At 42.8% G+C, this 24023-nt stretch overlaps 2 protein-coding genes across 4 annotated transcripts in view; one reads left to right on the plus strand and one right to left on the minus strand.

Moving 5' to 3' along the window:
• Positions 1–24023, plus strand: part of ANGEL1 (angel homolog 1) — an 80019-nt gene that overhangs the window by 4356 nt on the left and 51640 nt on the right. The gene's annotated exons all lie outside the window — the stretch shown is intronic.
• The window catches only part of LRRC74A (leucine rich repeat containing 74A), a 37053-nt gene that overhangs the window by 1588 nt on the left and 11442 nt on the right, over positions 1–24023 (minus strand). Inside the window, exons 6-11 of the mRNA XM_037835028.1 lie at positions 18498–18547; positions 18075–18156; positions 12406–12491; positions 11730–11906; positions 9241–9336; positions 7219–7365 (exon numbers count right to left, since the gene is read on the minus strand). Of these exons, the coding sequence (XP_037690956.1) occupies positions 7219–7365; positions 9241–9336; positions 11730–11906; positions 12406–12491; positions 18075–18156; positions 18498–18547 (638 nt within the window). The remainder of the gene's footprint in view (positions 1–7218; positions 7366–9240; positions 9337–11729; positions 11907–12405; positions 12492–18074; positions 18157–18497; positions 18548–24023) is intronic.

The raw sequence follows: 24023 nt of genomic DNA on the forward strand, positions 1-24023 counted from the left end.
AAATGACCTAACCACGACTATGTACCAAATCTTGTGATGGGTTGTGCAGATTCTAGGAATTCACAGAATTCTCATAGCTCTCACACAAATGCTCACCTGGAGATGTGCTTTGTTAAAATATTTTGAAATAAAATTTCATTTCAAAAATATTACCTACCCACTAGAAGACAACTTTAGATTAGTGGAAAAAAGAAAAAGAAAAATAACATATAAATCCAATCTCACCATCCAAAGGTACCATCTTGGTGTGTATCTATCTATTTATCTATCTGTCTGTCTGTCTGTCTGTCTGTCTATCTATCTACCTACCTATCTATCATCTATCATCCATCATCTATCATCTTTCTAATGCCCATACTGTATTTTTAAAAACTTTTCATCTTGAAACACTTTTTATTTTGAAATACTTTTTACAGGGCAATTATAAAAATAATATAAATCCCATTCAGGGCACTCCAATAGCCCACCCCTTACCGCAGATACCCAGATCCAGCAATGTTAACATTTTGCCACATTTGCTGTATCATTCTCTCTCTATCCTTCTTCCATCCATCTGTATATATGTATGTCTGTCTATCTGTTTATCGATCCATTTTCTGAACACTTGAGTGTAGGCTGTGTACATCATTCTCCTTATTACTGCCATGTGCATTTCCTTAGAACAAGGATAGTCACTTATGTAACCACCTTAAGTGCAGTTTCCAAGTTCAAGAAATTTAACACCGATATAAAGCTTACAGTCTATTCTATTTTTTTCACATGTCCCAGTAATGTTGCTTTGAGCCTTTTATCCTCCCTTCTTAGATCCCATCCAGGATCATGTATTGGCTTTAATTGTCATTATCTCTTTAATTGCTTTCGTTTTTTTTTTTTTTTTTTTATCATAGGCATATATATACAACAGAAACTTTTCTATCTCAACCACTTCCAAACATACCATTCAATGGGATTAAGGACAGTCACAATATTGCAGTGCCCTCACCACCTTCCATTACTAAAAATTTCTCATCTTGCCAATCAGAAACCCTACACCCATTATGCATTAACTCCCCACTCCCTGCTCTGGCAATCTATACTCTAATTTCTGTATGAGCTTACATATTCTTTGATATTTTCTTTGTAGCTACCATAGGGCTTAAAGTTAACATCTTAAATCTATAAACATCTCATTAACATCAACAGTCTATACAAACTGTTCCTATACCCCTGTCCTCTCACTTTTATAATTCTTGTCAAAACTTACATGTTTATACATTATGAGTCCAAAACCACTGATTTATCATTTCACTTTATGCATTTGCATTTTAGACCCTGTAGGAAGTAAAATGTGGAGTGACAAACCAAAAATACAATATTAACATTTATATTTATTCATGTTTTTATCCTCATCAAAAAGCTTTATTTCTCCATGTGGCTTTGATCTATTTTCTATTGTCCTTTCCTTTCAACCTGCAGAATTCTCTTCAACATTTTTGTAAGACCAGTCTAGAGGTGATGAACTCTGTCAGTTTTTGTTTATCTGGGAATATCTTAATTTCTCCCTCACTTTTGAAAGACAGTTTTGCTGAATATAGATTCTTAGTTGGCAATACATTTGCTTTCATCACTTTAAACATGTCACCTCCTGCCTTCTTGCTTCCATGTTTTCTGATGAGAAAACAGCATATGATCTTATTGAGGCTCCCATGTTCAAGACACATTGCTTCTCTCTTCAGGTTTTCAGAATTTTCTCTTTATCTTTGGCATTTGACAGTTTGATTATAATATGCTGCAATGTGGGTCTATTTGGGCATATCCTGTTTGGAGTTCATTGAATATATTGGATGTGTATATTCTTGTCTTTTGTTGAGTTTGGGAGGTTGTCAGCCATTATTTTCTTCAATATCCTCTCTTCTCTTTTCTCTCTTTATTCTCTTTCTGGGACTCCCACAGTGTATATATTGGTATGCTTGATGGTGTCCCTCAGATTGTTCTGGCTTTGTTCATTTTTCTTCATTCTTTCTTCTTTCTTTCCTCAGACTGGATGATTTCAATTGTATTATCTTCAAGTTCACGGTTACTTTCTTTGGCCAGTTCCAATCTGCTGCTGAATCCTTCTAGGGAATTTTTAATTTCTATTACTGTGGTTTTCACCTTTGTTTAGTTCCTTTTCATAATTTTCATCTTGCTATTGATGTTCTCTTTGTGTTTATCTATCATTTTACAGATTTTCTTCAGTTCTTTGTCCATCTTTTTCTTTAGCTCTTTGAATATAATTAGGACTGTTTTTAAAAAGTCTTTGGCTCATATGTCCCAGGAGTGATTTTCCTCAATGATGGTTTCTAATGCTTTAATCTCCTTTGCCTGGGCTCATTGCTTCTTCTTTCTTTGTATGTTTTGTAATCTTTTGTTGAATTCTGGACATTTTGATATTTTAATCTGTTATCCCTGTGTTCTACTTTGCTAATGCTGCAGAATGCAAAACACCAGAGATGGATTGGCTTTTATAAAAAGGGGGTTTATTTGGCTACACAGTTACAGTCTTAAGGCCATAAAGTGTCAGTAATCGGGTACCTTCACTGGAGGATGGCCAATGGCATCTGGAAAACCTCTGTTAGCTGGGAAGGCACGTGGCTGGCGTCTGCTCCAAAGTTCTGGTTTCAAAATGGCTTTCTCCCAGGACGTTTCTCTCTAGGCTGCAGTTCCTCAAAAATGCCACCCTTAGTTGCACTTGGGGTATTTGTCCTCTCTCAGCTTCACCGGAGCAAGAGTCTGCTTTCAACGGCCATCTTCAAACTGTCTCTTATCTGCAGCTCCTGTGCTTTCTTCAAAGTGTCCCTCTTGGCTGTAGCTCTTCTTCAAAACGTCACTCATAGCTGCACTGAGTTCCTTCTCTTTGAGTCAGCTCATTTATATGGCTCCACTGATCAAGGCCCACCCTGAATGGGCGGGGCCATGCCTCCATGGGAACATCTCAACAGAGTCATCACCCACAGCTGGGTGGAGCACATTCTAAGCAAATCTAATCAGCACCAAAACGTCTGCCCCACAAGACTACATCAAAGATAATGGCATTTGGGGGACACAATACATTCAAACTGGCACACCCTGGAATTCAGACTCTGAGTCATCTGTTCCTTAAGCTTGTATTCAGCTAGTGTTATGATTCAAGGAAAGAGCTTTCCTTAAAACCCAGGAGTCAACAACAACAACAACAATGAAAAGGAAGGTAAAAAGAAGACATTTTTCCTAGTCTTTGCAGATTGGCCTGTGGGAGAGCTCTCCTTCAGGGCTTGTCAATACAATGATTTTGGAGAATAGCTCCAGGGCAAAGGAACCACCCCCCATCTCTTGGGTGTACACATATGGCCCTGGGAATCCCCTGTTTACACTGATACCAATGTCCTTTTCCTTAGGAAACAGTTTCTTCATGGTCCCAGGCACTGCACTGTATGTCCTACACCCAGTAATCCCACACAGCATTCTGTAGGAAAGCTCTGTGAACTGCTTTCTACCTGTAGGGCAAGTTCTGGGATGGCGGGTTCCTTATTCCACCACCAGACAGATTGGGCCAGACACATGATCCCAGTATGCTCACAAAGTTACTCTGCTCCCTCTGGAGCTGGGACCAGGAATCCACACTGGGAGTACAGGCTGGCTCTGCGCTGAGCCAGTGAGGTTGGGGCAGAGGCCAGCCAGGGCACCATGAGATCCTATGGCTTTTAAGTAGCCTTTTTCTTGAATCAGCACATGCCCTGTTGTTGCAGTCCTTTTACTGTTTTCTGGAATTTTGAGAAAGACATTTTTGCCAGTTCTTGCTGGTTGCTCAAACATTTTGTAGGGGAACCAAGCCCTGAAGTATCTCACTCCACCATCCTGGTTGGGGTGGTGTCTGCACATATTGTTTTAAAAAAAATGCTCTTTACACTGTAATAATACATTGTGAACCCCTTTTCAATGACATGAAAATATTCTTTTGGAATTCGTTTCTAGTATCCTTTTTGTTTCTCTTCCCTCCTACCCGCAAAAGCCCCCAGGGAAGGCCCTGTGTCCTGACAGACATTCCTACAGATGGCCTCCAGGGCTCAGCCCTTGGCACCCTGCTCTCCCCCGACACTGCCCTTTCTGGAGCGCACTAACTCTCACCCTTCTGGGGTGACTCCCTGACCTGTATTTCCAGTCCTACACCTTCAGTGGCCACTGGACACATCCACCCTGACATCCCTCTGGCACCTCCTTCCAACATATCCAAAGTCAATCTCATTCAGTTAGATTCTGCAACCTGATACCGAGCACTGTGGCAGACGCCCTGGGCGCTCTCTCAACACCCATTCCAGCTCTCTCAGAACATGCCTCTGTATTGCAGAGGCTGGAAAGCTAAAAATCAACATTTCCCAAACTGCTGCTAGGGGTCAGAATGGGATGGGTTTTGCCAAGCAACTGTGTGAGATGTAGGTGTGAGATGCGTGTGAGAGGTCTGATTTGGAGAGAAGCAGGCTGTGGGAAGCTGTAGTGGTGGTTTCCTCATTCAGCAGCTGATTCCTGCTGAGCAGTTTCCTGATCATGGCAGAAGCAGCCGCCCTCTTGGCAACCCATTTTGGGTGTTTGGGGAATCATTTCAGGAATCTAAGCCAAGAGTCTGCTTCTTCAGTCTTCCCATTTTTTTTTTTTTTTTTGGTGCTTTCTCCTGTAATAAATTCCTTTGTGCTTAACCTACCTAGAGTGGATTCTGTGATCAGCAACAAAGAACCTTGACCAACGTTGGGGCTTGTTATGTGCTAGGCATTTTGGTAGATGCTGCTGATAAGAGCCCTGTGGCCTCTGCCCTCGAGGAGCTGCTCTGAAAGGAGAAAGCAGGAGGCTACAGGAGCATTAGGAAAGGACACTGACGCTTGACTAGGGAATCAGAGAAGGGTTCCCCAAGGAAGTGACACTTGAGTAGAGATCTGGAGAATGAGTAGGAACGAGCAAGACACCCCTTGGGTATTAGGAGAAGAGTGTTCCAGGCAGAGGGAACTGTATGTGCACAGGCCAGGAGTTCAGAGAGAATATGATAAAAAGAGGAACTGGGAGAAAGCCAGCAGGGCTGGAGTGCGGAGGATGAGGGGGTGGAATGGGGAGGGCTGAGGATGGAGAGGCCGACAGGGCTAGATTACGGCCACTTTCCCTATCTACGTGTCCCTGTCTCTGGCAATGTTCCCATCTTTCTTTCAGTTCCTTGGGCTTGAACTCTTTGGCTCTCTCCTATCATCACAGATTTCCCTTCTTCCAACAAGCGCACACACACACACACACACACACACACACACACACAGAGCAAGTACTCAACCATCCACCAAGTCCTGGAGATTTCTACATAATGATAAATCTAACATCGTCCTTTCACTCCCTTTGTCGTTCTCAGCCAAGTTATCCTTCCACAGCTGGATGATTACCATAGTGTCCTCACTGGTTTTCCCACTCTCATCTTTACAGCTCATTGCACTCCCCATTGCCAGAAAAATCATCCCTCAGTCCTGCTGGTTTCACATCACATCCACTGCTCAACAACTCTTGCTTGCTTCCTATTTTCTAAGGAATCAAATGTGAACTCTGAGCCCCAAATCTGAGAACACCATGCCCATCCCCAACTTCCCTTTCCAGTCTTGACTTCCAAGCTTCTTTATGCCAACCTTCTGCTGGAGCCACTAGGTTCAGTGCATAGTTCCCAAACACACTGCATGCAATCCCACTTCTGCACTTTTGCTCCAGGAATCCTCTTCCCCAAACACCCTTTCATGCCTGGTTGCTTACCCGAAACTCTCTCACTCTTCAAGACCTTTCCCAAACCCCATCTCTGCCAGCAAGTCATCATTTTCTGTTTGCCCAGTTCTACAGTGATCTTTAATTTGGATTCTGACTATCTTTGCTGCCTTTGTCAATTATTTGTCATTAACCATATGACACTTTCCATTGGTAATTACTGTATCTGTCCCATCTTCCCAACCATACAGTTGGCTCCCTGAGGGGAAGGGCTATTTTTGCACTGCATGTCTTGTCTGGCCTCTAACTTTGAGATTTCCTTTCTGTGTTCTTTTAAAACAAGGGGTTTTAAAAGCAGGCCCCCTCGTTTGCATCAGACAAGCCACTCCTGTTCACGGAGCATCCTGCTCCCCTAATGAACTGAGTTTCCCCTTGGCTCCATCTGAGGTCATGGTAAAAATACTTGATAGCCCCCCTGCCTTCTAGAACTCTGCACACAACAATTATATTCATGCAAGAGTTCTTTTATTTATTCCTGGAAACGGAGACCAACCAGAGGCAGGAAGCAGATGGAGCGGTCCGGACCCTGCAGAACCTGCATTTGCACAGCATTGTCCCTCTCCTGCTTCCCCCCTGCAGCAGGCAGCGGGCTCCTCACCTCCACTGTGTGGTGCGAGGCTGGTGGTGGAAAGCAGCAGACCTGAGTCTGGTTGCTGCTCTGGAAGGCCATTGGCACAGGATTTGCAGTATTATCCCTTTCAGTTCTACTATTCTTTGATTTTTAAATTTCCACTCTTATATCTGCCACTGTAATTTCCAGAGAAAATCTAAGAAAAGACTCTGGCCAGGTCCAGGTTACCACTAGAAATAAAGGACTCAAGTGTCCCTTCTCAGCAGAAGCCACCAAGCAGCCATTCTGATCTCAGGAGTGTCTAGGCAACCCCACCAGCTGTCAGAAAGAGCCAGCATTTATTGGGTTATGTATTATATGCCAGGCATTGTTCTAAGCACTTCATGTGTATTATTTGATTTAATCCTCACAGCAACCCTACTGGGGTGGGGACTATTATTGCCCCCACTTTACAGGTGAAGAAACTGAGGCACAGAGAGCTTCAGTGTCTTGTCCTGGTGGCATGTTAGCAAGTAGGGGAGCCCAGGTGGTAGAATCTACCCCATTCCAAGCTCTTCCCACTTCAGCCCATTCTCAGCTTTTCCCTTCTTCTGGGAATGGGGAAGCACTGAAAGAAATCTGGTATCTACAAGGAAAAATCCAAGTATGCAGCCCAAGGGACTAAGACATTTCTTGCCATAGAAGATTGTATGGACATGTTGGAGGCAGGAAAACCCTGGGAAGCTGATTCGGAGCTATATGCTCCTGGGAGAAATTGGAGCCCTCAAACATTGCTGGTGGGAAGTGGAAACTACTAGTAGAGAAATAAATACTTAAACAGGGGGAAAAATTCTCCCAGGGATTCTGAGAGGAAGGCAGCAGCTCACCTGGATCAGTTTCAAGGGGTCTGTCCACAAGAAGATGGATTTCTTGCTAGTGGAGCCTTGCATGGCCTTGTATATCACATCCAGCTGTGGGTGAATGGCATACACTCCATCCAACATTTTCAGGAATTGCTCAGACACTAGCACATTCTGTTACGGGGAGAGAAGGGACCTGTGATGGAGAGGGCACTGCTATTGTGCCACCTCCCTGCCCGGACCTGCGGGCCCTCCTCCTTGCACCTAAGCCAAAGTCAAAATGTTTTGTCTTTTTCGTTTGTTCTGCGGTGCTGCTCCTCTACTGAGATGGCCGGGGTTTTTTTAGAGCTTGTGATTTGACTTGTAAGTTTTTCATATGATTTTGATCAGGGCTTGTAATAGCTCAGCTCTGCTCCCAGAGGGCGAGCAAAAGTGTCTGCATGTGACAGATGAGACACAACTATGGATGGCAAGACTGTCCTTTAAACAAGTATCTTGAAATGACCATATCTACATGAGCATTGTCTTCAGAACAGGTGCCCTCAGAAGATGATCCCTTATTCCAACAATCCTGCTATGGCTTAAGAAGAATTGGGAATGCCTCTTTGGCACATTCTCTCAGCGTTCTTGGACAGGCCATACATAGAAAGTGTGTTCTGTGAAAGAATGTTTCACCAGCCCTGGTCTCAGACAGCCGGCTCAACCTGCTTCATTCTTCTGATGTGGTTCTGAGCGTTGTCTGGGTTTGCAAAGAATTAAGCTCACACTTGAGGGCTGAAGACTTAACCTCCTTTGTAGATAGTCTAGAGAAAGTTCTAGAAGCATCCACAATGGAGGAATTCCAACACCGTTTAGAGTTAGGGCAGCATTGTTGACAAAAGGGAGGGAAAAAGCTAATTCAGATCTTTTTATTCTGGCAGGCTTGTTCTGTGGTAGTATGATCACGGTTCCTGGGTTTACCTGCCATCTAGTGACGAAATAGCACCATTGCTAAAGTCCCTCCAACACACAGAGGCAGCACCTGGGTCCCTGCCTTCCAGCCTGCACTGCAGGGAGAGGAAAAATACCATACAAATGTGAGCCCTGTGACCGAGACTCAGAGGCAGGGTGGGGTGGGGCTAAGGCAGCATCCTGGGGTATAGTCAGAGCCGTAGGAGGGCGGGGGAGAGGTTTTCAGAGGAGAAAGACCCACAAGAAAGAGGAGGAGTCTGGGATAAGGAGGAAATGGTAAGGGAACAAAGTGAAAGGGACTGCAAGCATGTTTTTGTAATGTTCTATAATCTGTGGCAAATCCAAATCCAAATTTTACCTATCATTCAGTTCTAAGGAACATGGATTTGAATACTCAAATATTATCACTGATAAAACTGCAAGGATTAAAATAGTCATAACAGAACATCATATTTGTGTAGCATTAATAAAAATGTAAAAGGGTTTGAACACTGCACCATTTTAGAACTCTAGAGAACAAAGCAAAAGCCCTGGATTTATGCTTTGCTGTGTTTCCTACTTGCTGTGCGGTTCTGGGCAAATGACCCAACCTCTCTGTTACAGTCACCTCCTTGGACTTCCCTTCTCCATCAAGGGATTTTTCTTTTTTTATCCTCAAATACTACTCTGAATACAATATGCCAAGTCATGAAATGAAAATACAAGAATGTATATATTTTAATATCCAGAGTCTAAAATCTTGTGATTCTGGAAGCAATCTGAAAATCAAAGGGCCATCCACCAGCAAAGCTGACAGTAAATAACCTCTGTTTGTGGATCCTCCTGCCTTCCTCTTTGGTGTCTGCTTGTGTATTCTCTCAGGTTCACCCTCAGATGTTCATGTCCTGGATTCCCAGGGTCTGATAAACTGTTTCACACTGTGATGTGACGGACTGAATGGCTGCCCCTGCTGAAGGAACCCCTGGAGAGGAGAGCGTGTTTATGGAACATCTGTGTGAGGGTTTGTGAGGGACAGAGCTGCTGGCAGTGGCCATCACAGCAGGTGTGGTGACTGCCGTGCTCGGGTCTGGGGCAGGTGGCCACCATTTGATCACTTACGGAAATGTCAAGCTCTTCTATCTTGGATTTGGGGTTCCTCTTGATGGACATGATCAGTAAAGTAGCCCCTTCCATAGTTAGAGGGTTCAGGAAAAGCTGTGGGAAAAGAGGTGAGACAGGAGGGGGCTGAGAGGAGGGCAGGAAAGGCTGGCGCAGAGCATGGATTCCACTTCTCATCAAATTACAATCTCTGTCTTCCTCCAAGATTTCTTTGTAAGCACCTGTCTCTGTGCCCATCCATTTGTCCACCTGGCCCTCCATCCCTTCATGCGTGCGTGCATCCATCTACCTGTCCACCTCATCTATCCATTCATCCAGCAAACATGTATTGAGGGCCTGCCATGTGCCAGCCACTGGGTTAGGCACTGAGAGATACCCAGGCAGACATGACAAGGTCTCTGCCCTCAGGCTGCTTACATTCTAACTGGGGAGAAAGGTGAGCAAGCAAATGGGGTCATAAGTATCATGATGGCAGTGGCAGAGGTCACACAGAGTACTGCAGAGGTGAGGAAAGGGGCGTCCAGCCCAGGGTAGGGGCACTTGAGCTAAGCCTTGCAGGACTAATGGAGATTAATTAGCCAGGTCTGAAGAAGGGGTGGGGCAGGACTAGAGGGGGGGATAAAAGGCCCCCCAGAAGACAAGGGTGAGCGAGGGCCAAGGGGCAGAGGTGTGAAAGAGCATGACGTGTTTGGGCAATAGCAAACGTTTTCTGAGGCAGGAGCAGAGAATGAGGCTCCAGAGCTGGGATGGGACCAGATCATGAAGGGCCTTGTGGACTTGGCTGAGGAATTGGACATTATTTTAATGGTGCTGGGAGCCACTGAAGTGTGGTAAGAGGATAACTGCAGGGACCAAGGGGGCCCAATCGCTCTGCCTACTAGCTGTGTGGCCTTACATCAATTCTCTGAGTACTATGTATGATCACATAGGGCTGTCCTGAGGATTAAATAAATCAAGACAAGCTTTCAGAAGGTGCCTGGTAGGTAAATAGTAAGCAGCCAGTGGATGTTAGCTATTATCATTGAGAGCTTTCAGCCGGATGGTTTCATGAGGTTTTATTAAGTACCTACTACCTGTCAGGCATTCCCCAGGCTCTAATGTTCTCCAGAGAGAAAAGAAAGGCTGGAGTGCTGTCCCCATGGGGCTTAGCATCTAGAATCCCATCCTTGACTCTCTTCCCAGTGGGAATCCCTTTTCTTTTCCAAGATTAGGGAAAGGAGGGCTGGGGCTGATTGTAGAGAACAAGACACGTTTTTGGTGGCAAAAGTTGATGTGGCCTCAAGCTATGACCAAACTAAGAGTTACACTTTAAACATTATTCTTTCACTTCTAAATAAAACTCCAACAACCAACCAACTAAAAAACAAAGAAACCAAACTGTATATTGATTACACCTGGTCATGTAGAAAAGTCAGAAAAGCCTCAGTTTTCTCTTCTCAGTGGAATTAATAGAGTCCGCTTTGTAGGGTTGGGTGATGAATAATGAGGCAAACTACCTAACAGGGCATCTGGTTTGTGGTAGGAGCCCCAGAAAGGGAAACTATTAATAGATCTTCTCATTATCTGTTTTCCAACTGCCCAGAAGCTTCTATGTTATACAAGAGCATCTACAAGCAAATTAATTTATGATGAACCGTTTATTCATTGGGCATCTACTGTATGTCCAGCACTGAGCTCGGTACCTGGGGTATAAAAATGGGCAAAACCAATCACAGTCTTTGTTGTCACGAAGTTGTCATACCAGTGGGACAATACACATTAACCAAATAGTCACCCGAATGAGGGTGTAATTAGAAACTGCAGTAACTTCTGCATGGAGGAGCAAACTTGGTTCTGAGAGCAGATAACTTAGACTGAGGCTCCCAGCAGGGTTCCCTCAGGAACTGACACTTGGGCTGCGCACCGAAGCAGATCAGTAATGACAGCAGGAGGAAGGGAGCAGTGGGGAGAGAAAGGACTCCAGGCTGAGGAAGCAGTATGACAAAGACCTCAAGGCAGAAAGAAAGGAGATGAAAGGGGATCACTAATGCCAAGTATGGACAGCAAGGGAGAGCATGGGGGTAAACTGAGGCCGGGAGGCACACAGAGCCAGAGAATTGGATTTGAGCAGCAGGAAGACATTGCAGGGGTTAGGCTGGGAGAGAGTAGATACAGTGATAGAAGGGGGTAAGGTTTGTATTCAGAAAGCACACTCTGATTGGGGTGTGGAGAAAAGACTGGAGGAGACCCCAATAGGAGGAAGGGAGAACGGTTAGGAGATGACTGCAGTGTTCCTGGCGAGAGACTGAGAGATGAGGGTGACGCTGAGTTCATGCAAAGAGATAGGCAAGAATACACCCATAAAGGATAAGGTAGATGTTCCCACCAATTCTTTCCAGCAATATCCAGCCCCATTACCCTGCTGCCCCCACTCCAACACACACACACACACACACACACACACACACACACACACAGTGGCCCGTTCCCAGAGTAGGGAAAGACTTCACCTTCAGGACCCTGAGGTGTTCATTGTACTCCAGCCCTCTGCTGATTCCGGTGGCTCCTTCGTTGCTGATGTCGTTGCTGCTAATATCTAGGTAGGTCAGGGAGCTGTTGAGTCTGAGGACCTCCCCCAGGGCCAGGGCCCCTTCGTTCCCAAAGCCATTCATGGAAAGATCCAGTGTCTGCAGGGTCACATTAGACTCCAGGAAGAGGGGAGAATAGAACGAGCATCAAAGTTGCCTGTGTCTTGTCCCGGCAAACTGGCCCCGATTTCTGCCCCCTGCTGGCGTCCAGGCTGGGCGCTCAGCGGTCCCTAGAAGAGGCAAAGGCTTTGCCGGGTCTTTCCAGGTCCCGCCCAGCTGGGCTCAGAGACTCAGGTACAGGGATTCCTTTTGTGTGCTGGTCATTCCCGATCCCTTAATTAAACTGCCCCTCTTGACGTGCCCCTGAAGATGCCACCCAGCCCCAAGCAGGGTGAATTTACTTAGGCAGGATTTAAACCCCATAAAAAAGTAGATCCAGGAATTGTGGGAGGGAGACCAACCAAGTGGAAAGTCCTTGGTGAGAGCTCGTATGCTCTTATCAATGGTGACCATGAGGAAGAGGTTCAAGATGGCAGGGCTGGGGTTCCCCAGCCATCCTCACACTGGCTCAGCCCCCCACTCCCAGAGAAGTCCTTACCCGGAGACCACTGCACAGGGCCACAGCTCCCCGTATGTGGAAGTGATTCCAGCTCAGATCCAGCGCCTGGAGCCCTACATTGAGGGCTGGGGGAAGGGGGAGTCATCTTAGCATCCCCCACATCACAAAGAGCCAAGTCCCAGAGTTAATGGAAATCCATGACATTGGAGACAGGATTGCTCAATGGCCATGCAAAGTAAAATAGAGAGGTAATGTTTTCTCAGTCATTAATTTAATCCCAAGGCTGGCAAAGATGTAGTAAGGCAGTCATATTCGTAAATTGCAGGTGTCAAGTAAATTGGTATAGTCATCTGGTCACAGATATTTCCCCATTAAAATGTGTGTATATCCCATCGTACAATATTATCACTTCTGAAGTTCTACCTAAGGAGAAAAGTACCAAATATGGGAAGAGTTACATGCTTGAAGATGTTCACTAGGGCATCACTTCTAAAAGTAACACTTGTGACCCACGCGGGAATGGTTAAGTATGTCATAAATATCCATTTGGTGAAATTTCATATAACCATTAAAATAGCTGGAGATAGCATGGAAGTCCTTGTATAAGACCTAACTTTAGTGGTGGGTTTACTACAGGGAGGCTGCGTTGGGCGTGGTGTATTACATCACGTGGTGTCCTTTGCACGAACACTCAAGGGAGCAGAGGTGGCTCCAGAATTTCTGTCTAGGAAGGCCTTAGGGACACAATCAATTGGAAGTGTCATGCTTATCTTGAGGCTTTCTACAGAAATAGCTTTTTGTTTTTTTAACTTAAAGATGCTTTTGTTTACATGTTACTTAGGACTGAGAGAACATCCATATTTAAAACACATTGTCATGTTATTGTCATTTGGATGGCTGGGGGGCAGTTATACTGGGGACACCAATGGAAGGAGAGGCTAAGGCACCCTTGAGCCATTACTGAGTGAGAAGAATCACCTTCAGGTCTCAGACTCAAGAGGAATGATTTAATGATTAAATTAAATTAAATTATTTTATTATTTAATGGACAGTGCATAAAGTACTACCACCAGGATGTGCTTTTGGTAAAGTGCACAATGCCTTATATTATTTTGAGAACAAAATTTCTCCTGCCTTCTCTCTCATTCTCTTTCTCTCATCTCTTCATTCTCTTCCTTAACCCCTTCCTTCCTTCTTCCCTTCCTCCCTTCTTTCTTGCCCTTGTTTCCTCTTCACAGCCAATTAACTTACATAAGTTACAGCTTGCACATGCATATCTTTTAAATAGTCACAAAATTAAAATTTTAATTCTGATCCCATCATTTATAATCTGGATGACCTTTAGTGGGTCACTAATGATCCCCTTACTTCTGTGTTCTTATCTGTGAAATTGAGATAGTAACCTGCATAGGGTGTTTGTGATGAGTGACGTACAATGCCTCGCATGCTGCCTGCCACACAGTAATCACTTAAATGCTAGCTAGAGTAATAATAGATACTTTTTAAAGCTGCATGTACAGTATGATTATAACCAAATTAAAATAGAATGCAGTCTCCTCACTGTAAATTTATGACTTCAGTTTCCAGATGGAGACTCAAACTGCCCAACGATCCCTCCATTCCTTCCCTAGTATGTTTGGCTTTTCCCTTCTAAATGCTCTTTTATATCTTCTCCTCTTTCCTCGACCCATCACCCTCTACCCCACTCTCAGCTGAAGACTTGTGTCTCATATGTCACTGAGAAGATAGCAGCAATGAGATGGAGGTGCCTTCAAAATCCCAACACAGAATGTACCAACCTACCCACACCTGCACCCCCTCTTGGCCTCATTCCAGTGAACGAACTGTCTGTCCCTCTGCTCTCTAAGGCCACTCCCTCCATTTTTGTCCTGGGTGCTATAGCCTACAGGCTTCTCAAGGAATTTGCTCCTGTGATTAACTTCCCCCTCTTCTGCATTAACAGTTTCTTATTTTATTGGATATTTTTTCCTCAGTATCTTCCATCCTTAAAAACCCTACCTGGACTCTGTCTCCCTTCTACTACCACTCCATCTTTCTGTTCTAGGCTTCTCAGCAGAGTTGTCTATATTGATGTTTCCACTTCTCTGCATCTCATTTTCAACTCAACCCACTCCAGTTGGGTTTCCACAGTCACCCACTTGACTCTTAACAGTGCTTGCCAAAGTCACCAATGTCTCCATGTGGCCAAATTCTGTGGTCACTTTCCTGTCCTCATCTTCTTTGGCCTCCAAGCAACACTTGACACAACTGACCACTTCCCCTCTCTTGAAATACTCCCTTACTTGGCTCCTTGATATCTCACTTTCCTTGTTTTCCTATTGGATTGACCCCTCTTTTGCAGGCTTTTCTTCCTCCTCCGCAAAACCTAAAATTTTTGGAGTGGTCCATGGTTCATTGCCATGGCTACCTACTCAACTCTATCTATATCTCTGCCTGCATGACCTCATCTTGTCCCAAGGTTTTAAATATTTCTATGTGCTGATAACTTCCAAATTTATATCTCCAGTCTTGACTTCTTCACCAAGCTCTAAACTCACATAGTGAATGGTCTACCTGATATCTCCAAGCAGATATCAAATGGGCATCACAAACATTACATGGCAAAAAACGGAAATCTTGATTCTCAACTTCTGCCCCTCAAAACTGTCACCCCCTGAGATTTCTCCACCTAAGAAATGACACCACAATCCAACCAGAAGCTGAAGCAAAATAACTATGAGTCAATATTTCCCCTTCTCTCATTCTTCCTGTCAGCAAGTCCTTTTGGCTTCACCTCCAAAATCTATTCTGAATCCATCTACTTTTGTCTATTTACTAGCTCCACCCTTAGTCTAAGGTATTATCACATCTTGCCTAGACTATCACAATACCCTCCTAACTGGTCTCCCTTCTTCCATTCTTGCCTCCTCTGATACAGGGAGCCCTTTCTAGGAAATACAGATCACGCTACTTAGCTCCCTGACTTATAACTCTCCGATGACTCTTCAACACAGGCTAAAATCCAGGCTCCATCTGTGCCATGCCCACAAAGCCCCATGCCCCATCCCATTATTCAAGCATGCGGAGTTCTGTTCTTTCTGCCTGGAATTCCGCGCCTCCAGAACTTAGTGAAGTTGTTTCTTTTTTTGTTATTCAGGTCTTAGCAAAAAGTCCACCTTCTGGGTCAGTCGGGCTTTGTCTCACTGCCCCATCTCAGTTAGCACCTCCTCCCTTCCATGGGCTAATGGTATCCACCCCTTTTCCACTCATTTCCCAGAGATGAATTTTGAGGTTGTTTCTATTTTTTCCGTCTTTCGTAACAATGCTGCAATGGACCTTCTGAGACCTCTCTCTCTCTCTGTGTATGTGAAAGCTTCTCTGAGACATGTGAAGGGGGATTGCTGCATCACAGAATATATACATCTTCAATTGTACTAAATACTATCCAATTGCTCTCAAGTGCCATCACTTAGCAGGTTGTGTTATTTCTCTGTGTCTCCACAGCATTTGATATTTGCTTACTTTAACATTTTTGCAGCGATGGTAGATAAGGAAAATCTTGTTGTTTTATTTTGCGTTTCTTTAATTACTAAAGAAGTTGGGTATTTGGGTTTCTTCTTTTGCTATCAAAATGCCTTGATCAGTGTTCTGTTGGGGTATTTATCATTGTCTAACTGATCATCAATATTGATAGTATTCATCTATTCTGAACAGTAATCTGAAAATTATGCAAATGTTGCTAATATCTTCTCCCTGTCTTCTTTCTTGTTTAGTTTGCATTGATTGTATTTTTCCACAATACCACTCTATTTTTAACACCTGGCAAGGTTGACATTTCATTTGTTCTCCCTCATGAAAAAACATATTTGTACATTTTATCATAACTGTTGAGCACTCAAGGTTTCACTGAGTTATACAGTCCCAGTCTTTATCTTTCTTCTTTCCTTCTGGTTTCCCACATGCTACTAACCTTCCTCTTTCAACCATACTCACAGTCATCTTTGTTCAGTGTACTTACATTGCTGTGCTACCATCACTTAAAATTGTTTTCCAAACTTCTCTCTCCTCTCTTCATATCTGTCTGTAGTGCTCCCTTTAGCATTTCCTATAGAGCAGGTATCTTGTTCACAAATTCTCTCATTGTCTGCTTGTCAGAGAATATTTTAAACTCTCCCTCATATTTGAAGGAGAGTTTTACCAGATATAGGATTCTTGGTTGGCGGTTTTCCTCTTTCAGTATCTTAAATATATCACACCACTCCCTTCTTGCCTCCATGGTTTCTGCTGAGAAATCCGCACATAGTCTTATCAAGCTTCCTATGTATGCGATGGATCACTTTTCTCTTGCTGCTTTCAGGATTCTCTCTTTGTCTTTGACGTTTTATAATCTGATTATTAAATGCTTGGCATAGGTCTATTCAGATCTATTCTGTTTGGGGTACACTGTGCTTCTTGGATCTGTAATTTTATGTCTTTCATTTATTCAGGGTGTATCTTAGAGGAATGACAGACTTTCCTGTGAGGTTTTCAGTCACTGTGCTTTTCCTAACCTGCCCAGTAGGTGGCACCTGTCAGCCTGTCACTCCTGACTGGTATAAGGAGGTGTGGCCTCTTTAGTTTCCATTTTGGCTGTTTTCCCCCAGCCTCTGGGGTCTGGTTCTGATGGGAAAGCTGGGCCCCTCCTCCTTACTCTTAGGGAAGATACACCCCTACTGATTTATCATCTGCATTTGAATAGTCTCTCTGACTCTGTTATCTCCACCCCTGCCTGGGTCAGAGCACTGTGAACTGAAAATGGCTGCAGCTCTCTCTTCTTTGCCCCTCAGGTTGAGAGAGAGAAAAAGGGACAGAAAGCCTCCTTTTGGAGCCAGTACACAGCCCCCAAGTTTCACTCATTGGCCAGAGGTAACACCGGGTCTTCTGGCTCCCCCTCCCAGGACAGTTGAGTGTTCTGGTTCTTTAAGGTCAGTTATCACTAAAAGCCTCTGTTGGCTTGTTGGGGGTTTGTAGCTTGTATTCAGCAGTCTACATTTGTTCATTAAAACCCCACTTGGAGCTCAGCTGAGCTATATTCACTCACTCAGAGAGAGCTGCTAGTTTCTAGCACAGCAAGGTCTTGCAGCTCAGACTGCTATGGGGGGAGGGGCTCTTGGTGTGGTTCTGCAGCTTTTACTTACAGATTTTATGCTGCAATCTCAGGTATTCCTCCCAATCCAGGTTGGTGTATGATATGTGGACAGTCATAGTTGTTACCCAGCAGTTATTCCAAATTATTTACTAGTTGTTCCTGGTTGTTCATTTGTTGTTTCAGGGGACTGACCAAATTCCACTCCTCTCTATGCCACCATCTTGCCCCTCTGGGCTGTCTCCTGTCCTTTAACTCTGCTCTTGGTGTCTTTTATCACACAAAAGTTTTAAGTTTATGGCTGACAAATACATGAATTGTTTTTGTTACAGCTTATGCTTATGGTGCCACATTTAACAATCCCTAGCCTTTCTGAGGTCATCAAGTTATTTCTCTATATGTTCCAATCATTTAAATGTTTTACTTCCCAAATCTATTTCAAATGTATTTTGGACATTGTTTACATTACTTTTATTATCTGACGATTCAATAATTTTAAAAAAAGAAAATACAGCCCTGAGTAGCAATCCTCCCCAAGTCCCGCCTGCTTTGATGGCCCCTTCCCATCACATGGGAGATTTACCCAGCATCTGTCCCAGCTGTTCTCCTCCTTTATCAGAGAACTCGTTGTGACTGAGATCCAGTTTCTTAATTCGGTAATTGGCCTGGAGAAATAAACAGTAGAAAGAGAGGTTATGTTTGCCTTCTATCTGTCCACAAATGCCTCACTTATCTCAGGGCAGTGTGATGGAGGGACCCCAGACAACAAAAATTAGTTGGGCTAGGGGTCTCAGACTGAAGGTGATTTCTTACTTGTTTTTTTCTTTAACTGTTGATGGCTGCTGTGGGAATTTACTGCCATCAAAACAGCCCCCACTTGCTAGTGAGTCAAATGCTCACCAGCTCCCCTACACCATGCCCATGGTCCCACTTCTCTATGCCCACAGATCTCCCAGATCTTCCAGGGACATTCCCACATGGCTTGGCAGCCCCCCTCACTTCTCACCGACAGGGCTTGGTAGAAGAACTCTGCAGATTCTTCCTTGAAGTTGTTTCCTGTAGTGAGAGTGGTGGGGTCAGCACTGCACTCTAGACCCCGGCTCCCCTTCCCCTACCATACCCTAGCTCTGTCATCTGTTCCCTTGGGAACAATCAGATGTAGAAAAAGGTGGCAAGTGTCTAAAGTAAATATTATGTGGACACTGAGGAAAACAGGAGAAAAAAGGCAACCATTTACCATCTCCTTTAACTTTTCTTCCTCTCTCTGCCATGACTGTCCAGGAATTTCCAGGAGTGGGTACACCATATCCTGTGCATTCATTGGCAGCATCAACCCCTAGCCTAGTACCTAAAGTCTGTAACATTATTAAAAAATGCTAATACCATGACTAAGCAGCAGGGCCAGGACTAGGGTGAGGTGAGTGAGGCACTCAACATGGGTGCAAAATTGAAGGGGGCACTGAAAAGTTCAGCAATCAAGGTAAATACTATCTTGCAATATATTTAAAAGTCAAAATTAATGCCAAAAAATCTACAAAGAAGAACATTTTAAATAAAGATAGCACCTGACCCCGCCCTTGGCATAACTAGGCTTCTGGCTCCTCACCCTAATCTCAGTGCTGTTGGATACTGTTTATTTCAATAGTTTGTTCATCTTGGGTTTTTTTTTTTTTTTTTGCCTTAATTTTGAATAAAAAAATATTGCAGTAAGATGGTATTTATCTTGATTTCTGAGTTTTTTGGTGCCCCTTAGATTTTGCAACTGAGGCAAGTGCTTCTCTTTCCTCACCCTAGCCCCAGCCCGGCTAAGTGCTGCTGATTTCCGGGCACAAAGCCTTATTCCCACACTTCTGCTTTGAACTCTAGAAAGAGCAAATGGTAGCAGACCCCAGGCGAAAATTAAATAAAAACACACTCATTTATCTTTATCTGAGGGTTTTTTTGGTCAGTTGTTCTAGAGTTCAAGAGATCTACCTTTTCCCAGGTAGGCTTTTACAATACTTTAAAAGGAAGGTATTCTGCTCCATACTTGAAAGCTTTGCCAAGTCTCTCTCCAATGCGTCTGGACTATGGGATTCATGAGTGCAGGGGCCATTGCTTAATAATGTTTGCAATTCTAGCACCAAAATAGTGCTTGGCACGTAACAGGTGCTCAATGAGTGCTTACTGAGTGAATGAATGAATGAATGAATGCATCCACTGGAACACAAATACTTCTTTGGTTGTGTCTGGTACCAGCGCAATATAATGAGATAATAAGTTATTCAAATTATTGTTTACCTCAGTGCTTACAAACAGTTCAGGGTTGACTGTAAGAGAATCATCTGGGAAATTTGATAAAATGCAGATTCCCAGATCCCTCCCCTAAAGTTTCTGATTCAGAAGTCTGGGATATGGCTGGGTAATTTGTACTTTTACAAAGAGCTTTCAGCATTATGTTAACATTATGTTAAAGAACTTGACAAAGTTATTCCAAAATTCAACTGGAAGAGAAACTGTACAAGAAAAGCGAAGATTACTTTGCAAAAGGTCATACTTTTTCCAATCAAGTGTAAAAATGTGTTGTATAATATTATATTTTGTTACTAATATATTAAATAGTATATAGTTAATATATTACTATGATATTACACTAATATATACAGTTTGCTATATACTTTTAATATGCTAAACAAATATTTAAACAATGTAGTGTTGACATAGAACTAGACAAATAGAATAATGAAATAGAATGGAGACTCAAGGAAAAGGCCTACATTTTGATGGGAATTAAATATCTGATACAGATTGCATTTCAAATTAGTCAGTAAAGATGGATTATTCAATTAATGATGCAGGGACACCTGGCTATCAGTTTTGGAAATAAAATGTTTGATTCCTATATCATGTCAAAAACAACAAGTTCCAGATATATTGAAGATCTAAGTGTAAAAAAACAAAATTAGACAAATATTTGAAGAAAATAAAGGAAAATATTTTTATAATCTTGAAGTAGGAAATATATATATAATTAGATAAGTTATGGGTAACAGGGGAAATATTTTTTTCTATTTTTTTAATTAAGATTGTTCACATACCATACAATTATCCAAAGATACAAAGTGTGCAATCAATTGCTCCCAGTACCATCATAGAGCTGTGCATCCATCACCACAATTTTTTTTCAGTATTTAGAACATTTTCATTTTTCCAGACAAGAAATAAAGACAAAAAAAAGGAGACTCAAATCCTCCCATACCTCTAACCACCCCCTGTCCATTGTTGACTCATAGTATTGGTAAGTACAGTTGTTACTGTTGATGAAAGAATGTTAAAATACTACTAAGTGTAGTATATAGTTTGCAATAGGTATATTTTTTCCCTATATACCCATCTATTATTAGCTTCTAGTTAGTGTCATACATTTGTTCTGGTTCATGAAAGAGATTTCTAATATTTGTACAGTTAATCATGGACATTGCCCATCACAAGGTTCACTGTTCTATACATTCCCATCTTTCAACCTCCAACTTTCCTTCTGGTTACATACGTGACTCTGAGCTTCTCCTTTCCACCACATTCACACACCATTCAGCACTGTTAGTTATTCTCACAATGTGCTACCATCACCTCTGTTCATTTCCAAACATTTAAGTTTAACCTAGTTGAATATTCTGCTCATAATAAGCAACTGCTCTTCATTCTTTAGCCTTGTTCTATATCCTGGTAACTTATATTTCATGTCTATGAGTTTACATATTATAATTAGTTCATATCAATGAGACCCTGCAATATTTGTCCTTATGTGTCTGTTGTATTTCACTCAATACAGTGACCTCAAGATTTCTTCGTCAACCCATTCTTTTAAAGACAGTTTTGCTCACACACCATACATTCTGTCCTAAGTAAACAATTGATGGTTCCCTGTATAGTCACATATTTACGTATTCACCACCCTCACCACTATATATGTAAGGATATCTACATTTCTTCCACAAAGCAGGAGGAAGAGTCAAAGAAGGTAGAGAGACAAAAGAAAAAGAAAAAAGAAAGAGAAGAAAAGAAAAACAACAGCGCATGACAGCTAGGAAGCAACAAAAGGAAAGATAGCATTAAACTAAAGAAGACTAAAGAGTCAGACAACATCACCAATGCCAAGAGTCCCATACCCCTCCCTTATGCCCCCTTCTTATATGCATTTATCTGTGGCACATTGCCTTTGTTACATTAAAGGAAGCATAATACAATGTCTCTTTTAATTGTAGTCTCTAGTTTGCATTGATTGTATTTTTCCCCCAATACCTCCCTATTTTTAATACCTTGCAAGGTTGACATTCATTTGTTCTACCTCCTGTAAAAACATATTTGTACATTTTATCACAATTGTTAAGCACTTTAGGTTTCACTGAGTTATACAGTCCCAGTCTTTATCTTTCCTCTTTCCTTCTGGTGAACCACATGCTACTAACCTTCCTCTTTCAACCATATTCATAGTCATCTTTGTTCAGTGTACTTACACTGCTGTGCTACCATCACCCAAAATTGTGTTCCAAACCTCTCACTCCTGTCTTTTCCTATCTGTCTGTAGTGCTCCCTTTAGTATTTCCTGTAGAGAAGGTATCTTGTTCACAAACTCTGTCATTGTCTGCTTGTCAGAGAATATTTTAAACTCTCCCTCATATTTGAAGGAGAGTTTTGCCAGATATAGGATTCTTGGTTGGCAGTTTTCCTCTTTCAGTATCTTAAATATATCACACCACTCCCTTCTTGCCTCCATGGTTTCTGCTGAAAAATCCGCACATAGTCTTATTAAGCTTCCTATGTATGTGATGGATCACTTTTCTCTTGCTGCTTTCAGGATTCTCTCTTTGTCTTTGACACTTGATAATATGATTATTAAGTGTCTTGGCATAGGTCTATTCAGATCTATTCTGTTTGGGGTACATTGTACTTCTTGGATCTGTAATTTTATGTCTTTCATAAGAGATGGGAAATTTTCGTTAATTATTCCCTCTGTTATTGCTTCTGCCCCTGTTCTAGTTTGCTAATGCTGCTGGAATACAAAACACCAGAAATGGATTGGCTTTTATAAAGGGGGTTTATTTGGTTACAAAGTTACAGTCTTAAGGCCATAATGGGTCCAACATAGCACATCAACTATCGGGTACCTTCACTGGAGGATGGCCAATGGCGTCTGGAAAACCTCATAGCTGGGAAGGCACATGGCTGGCGTCTGCTCCAAAGTTCTGGTTTCAAAATGGCTTTCTCCCAGGACGTTCCTCTCTAGGCTTTAGCTTCTCTCCAAAATGCCACTTTTAGTTGCTCTTGGGGTATTTTTCTTCTCTTAGCTTTTCTGGGGCAAGAGTTTGCTTTCAATGGCCATCTTCAAAATGTCTCTCCTCAGCAGCTACTCTCTCAGCTTCTGTGCATTCTTCAACGTTTCTCTCTTGGCTGTAGCTCCTCTTCAAAATGTCACTCTCAGCTGCACTGAGTTCCTTCTGTTTGTCAAGTTATTTATATGGCTCCAGTAATTTAATTTAGATCCACCATGAATGGGTAGGGTAACACCTCCATGGAAATTATCCAATCAGAGTCATCACCCACAGTTGGGTGGGGCACATTTCCATGCAAACAATCTAATCAAAATGTTCCAATTTAATCCCCACTAATATGTCTGCCCCCACAAGATTGCATCAAAGAACTTGGCTTTTTTTGGGAGACATAATATATACAAACTGGTACAGCCCCTTTTTTCTTCTCTTATCCTTCTGGGACACCCATGACATGTATATTCATGTGTTTCACACTGTCATTCAATTCCCTGAGATGTTGCCCATATTTTTCCATTCGTTTCCCTATCTGTTCTTTTGTGTGTAGGATTTCAGGTGTCTTGTTCTCTGGTTCCTGAGTGTTTTCTTCTGCCTCTTGAGATCTGCTGTTGTTTGTCTCCATTTTGTCTTTCATCTCTTGTGTTGTGCCTTTCATTTCCATAGATTCTGCCAGTTGTTTTTGTTTTTAACTTTTGATTTCTACCTTATGTATGCCTAGAGTTTTCTTTATAGCCTTCATCTCTTTTGCCATGTCTTCTCTAAACTTTTTTAATTGATTTAACATTAGTTGTTTCAATTCCTGTATCTCAGTTGAAGTGTAAGTTTGTTCCTTTGACTGGGCCAAAACTTTGTTTTTCTTAGTGTAGGTTGTAGTTTTCTGTTGTCTTGGCGTCTGATTTCCCTGGTTACCCCAATCCAGTTTTCCCAGACCAGAACAGGCTCAGATCCCAGAAGGAGGAAATATTCAGTGTCTGGTTTCTCTGAAGGTGTGTCTTAGAAGATTGACACATCCTGTGAGGCTTCAAGCAGCTGTGCTTTTCCTATCTTGCCCAGCAGGTGGTGCCTGTCAGTTTGTAGCTCCTGAGTGGTGGAAGGAGGTGTGGCCCATCGCTGTTTTCCCCCAGGCTCTGAGGTCTGGTTATGAATGGAAGGCAGGTGCAGAGCTGGGCACTACCTCTTACCTCTTAGGAAATATACACCCCTTAGGGAGTTTTCATTTGCAT

The sequence above is a fragment of the Choloepus didactylus genome, chromosome 4 (assembly GCF_015220235.1).
Source record: "Choloepus didactylus isolate mChoDid1 chromosome 4, mChoDid1.pri, whole genome shotgun sequence".
Lineage (NCBI taxonomy): Eukaryota > Metazoa > Chordata > Mammalia > Pilosa > Megalonychidae > Choloepus > Choloepus didactylus.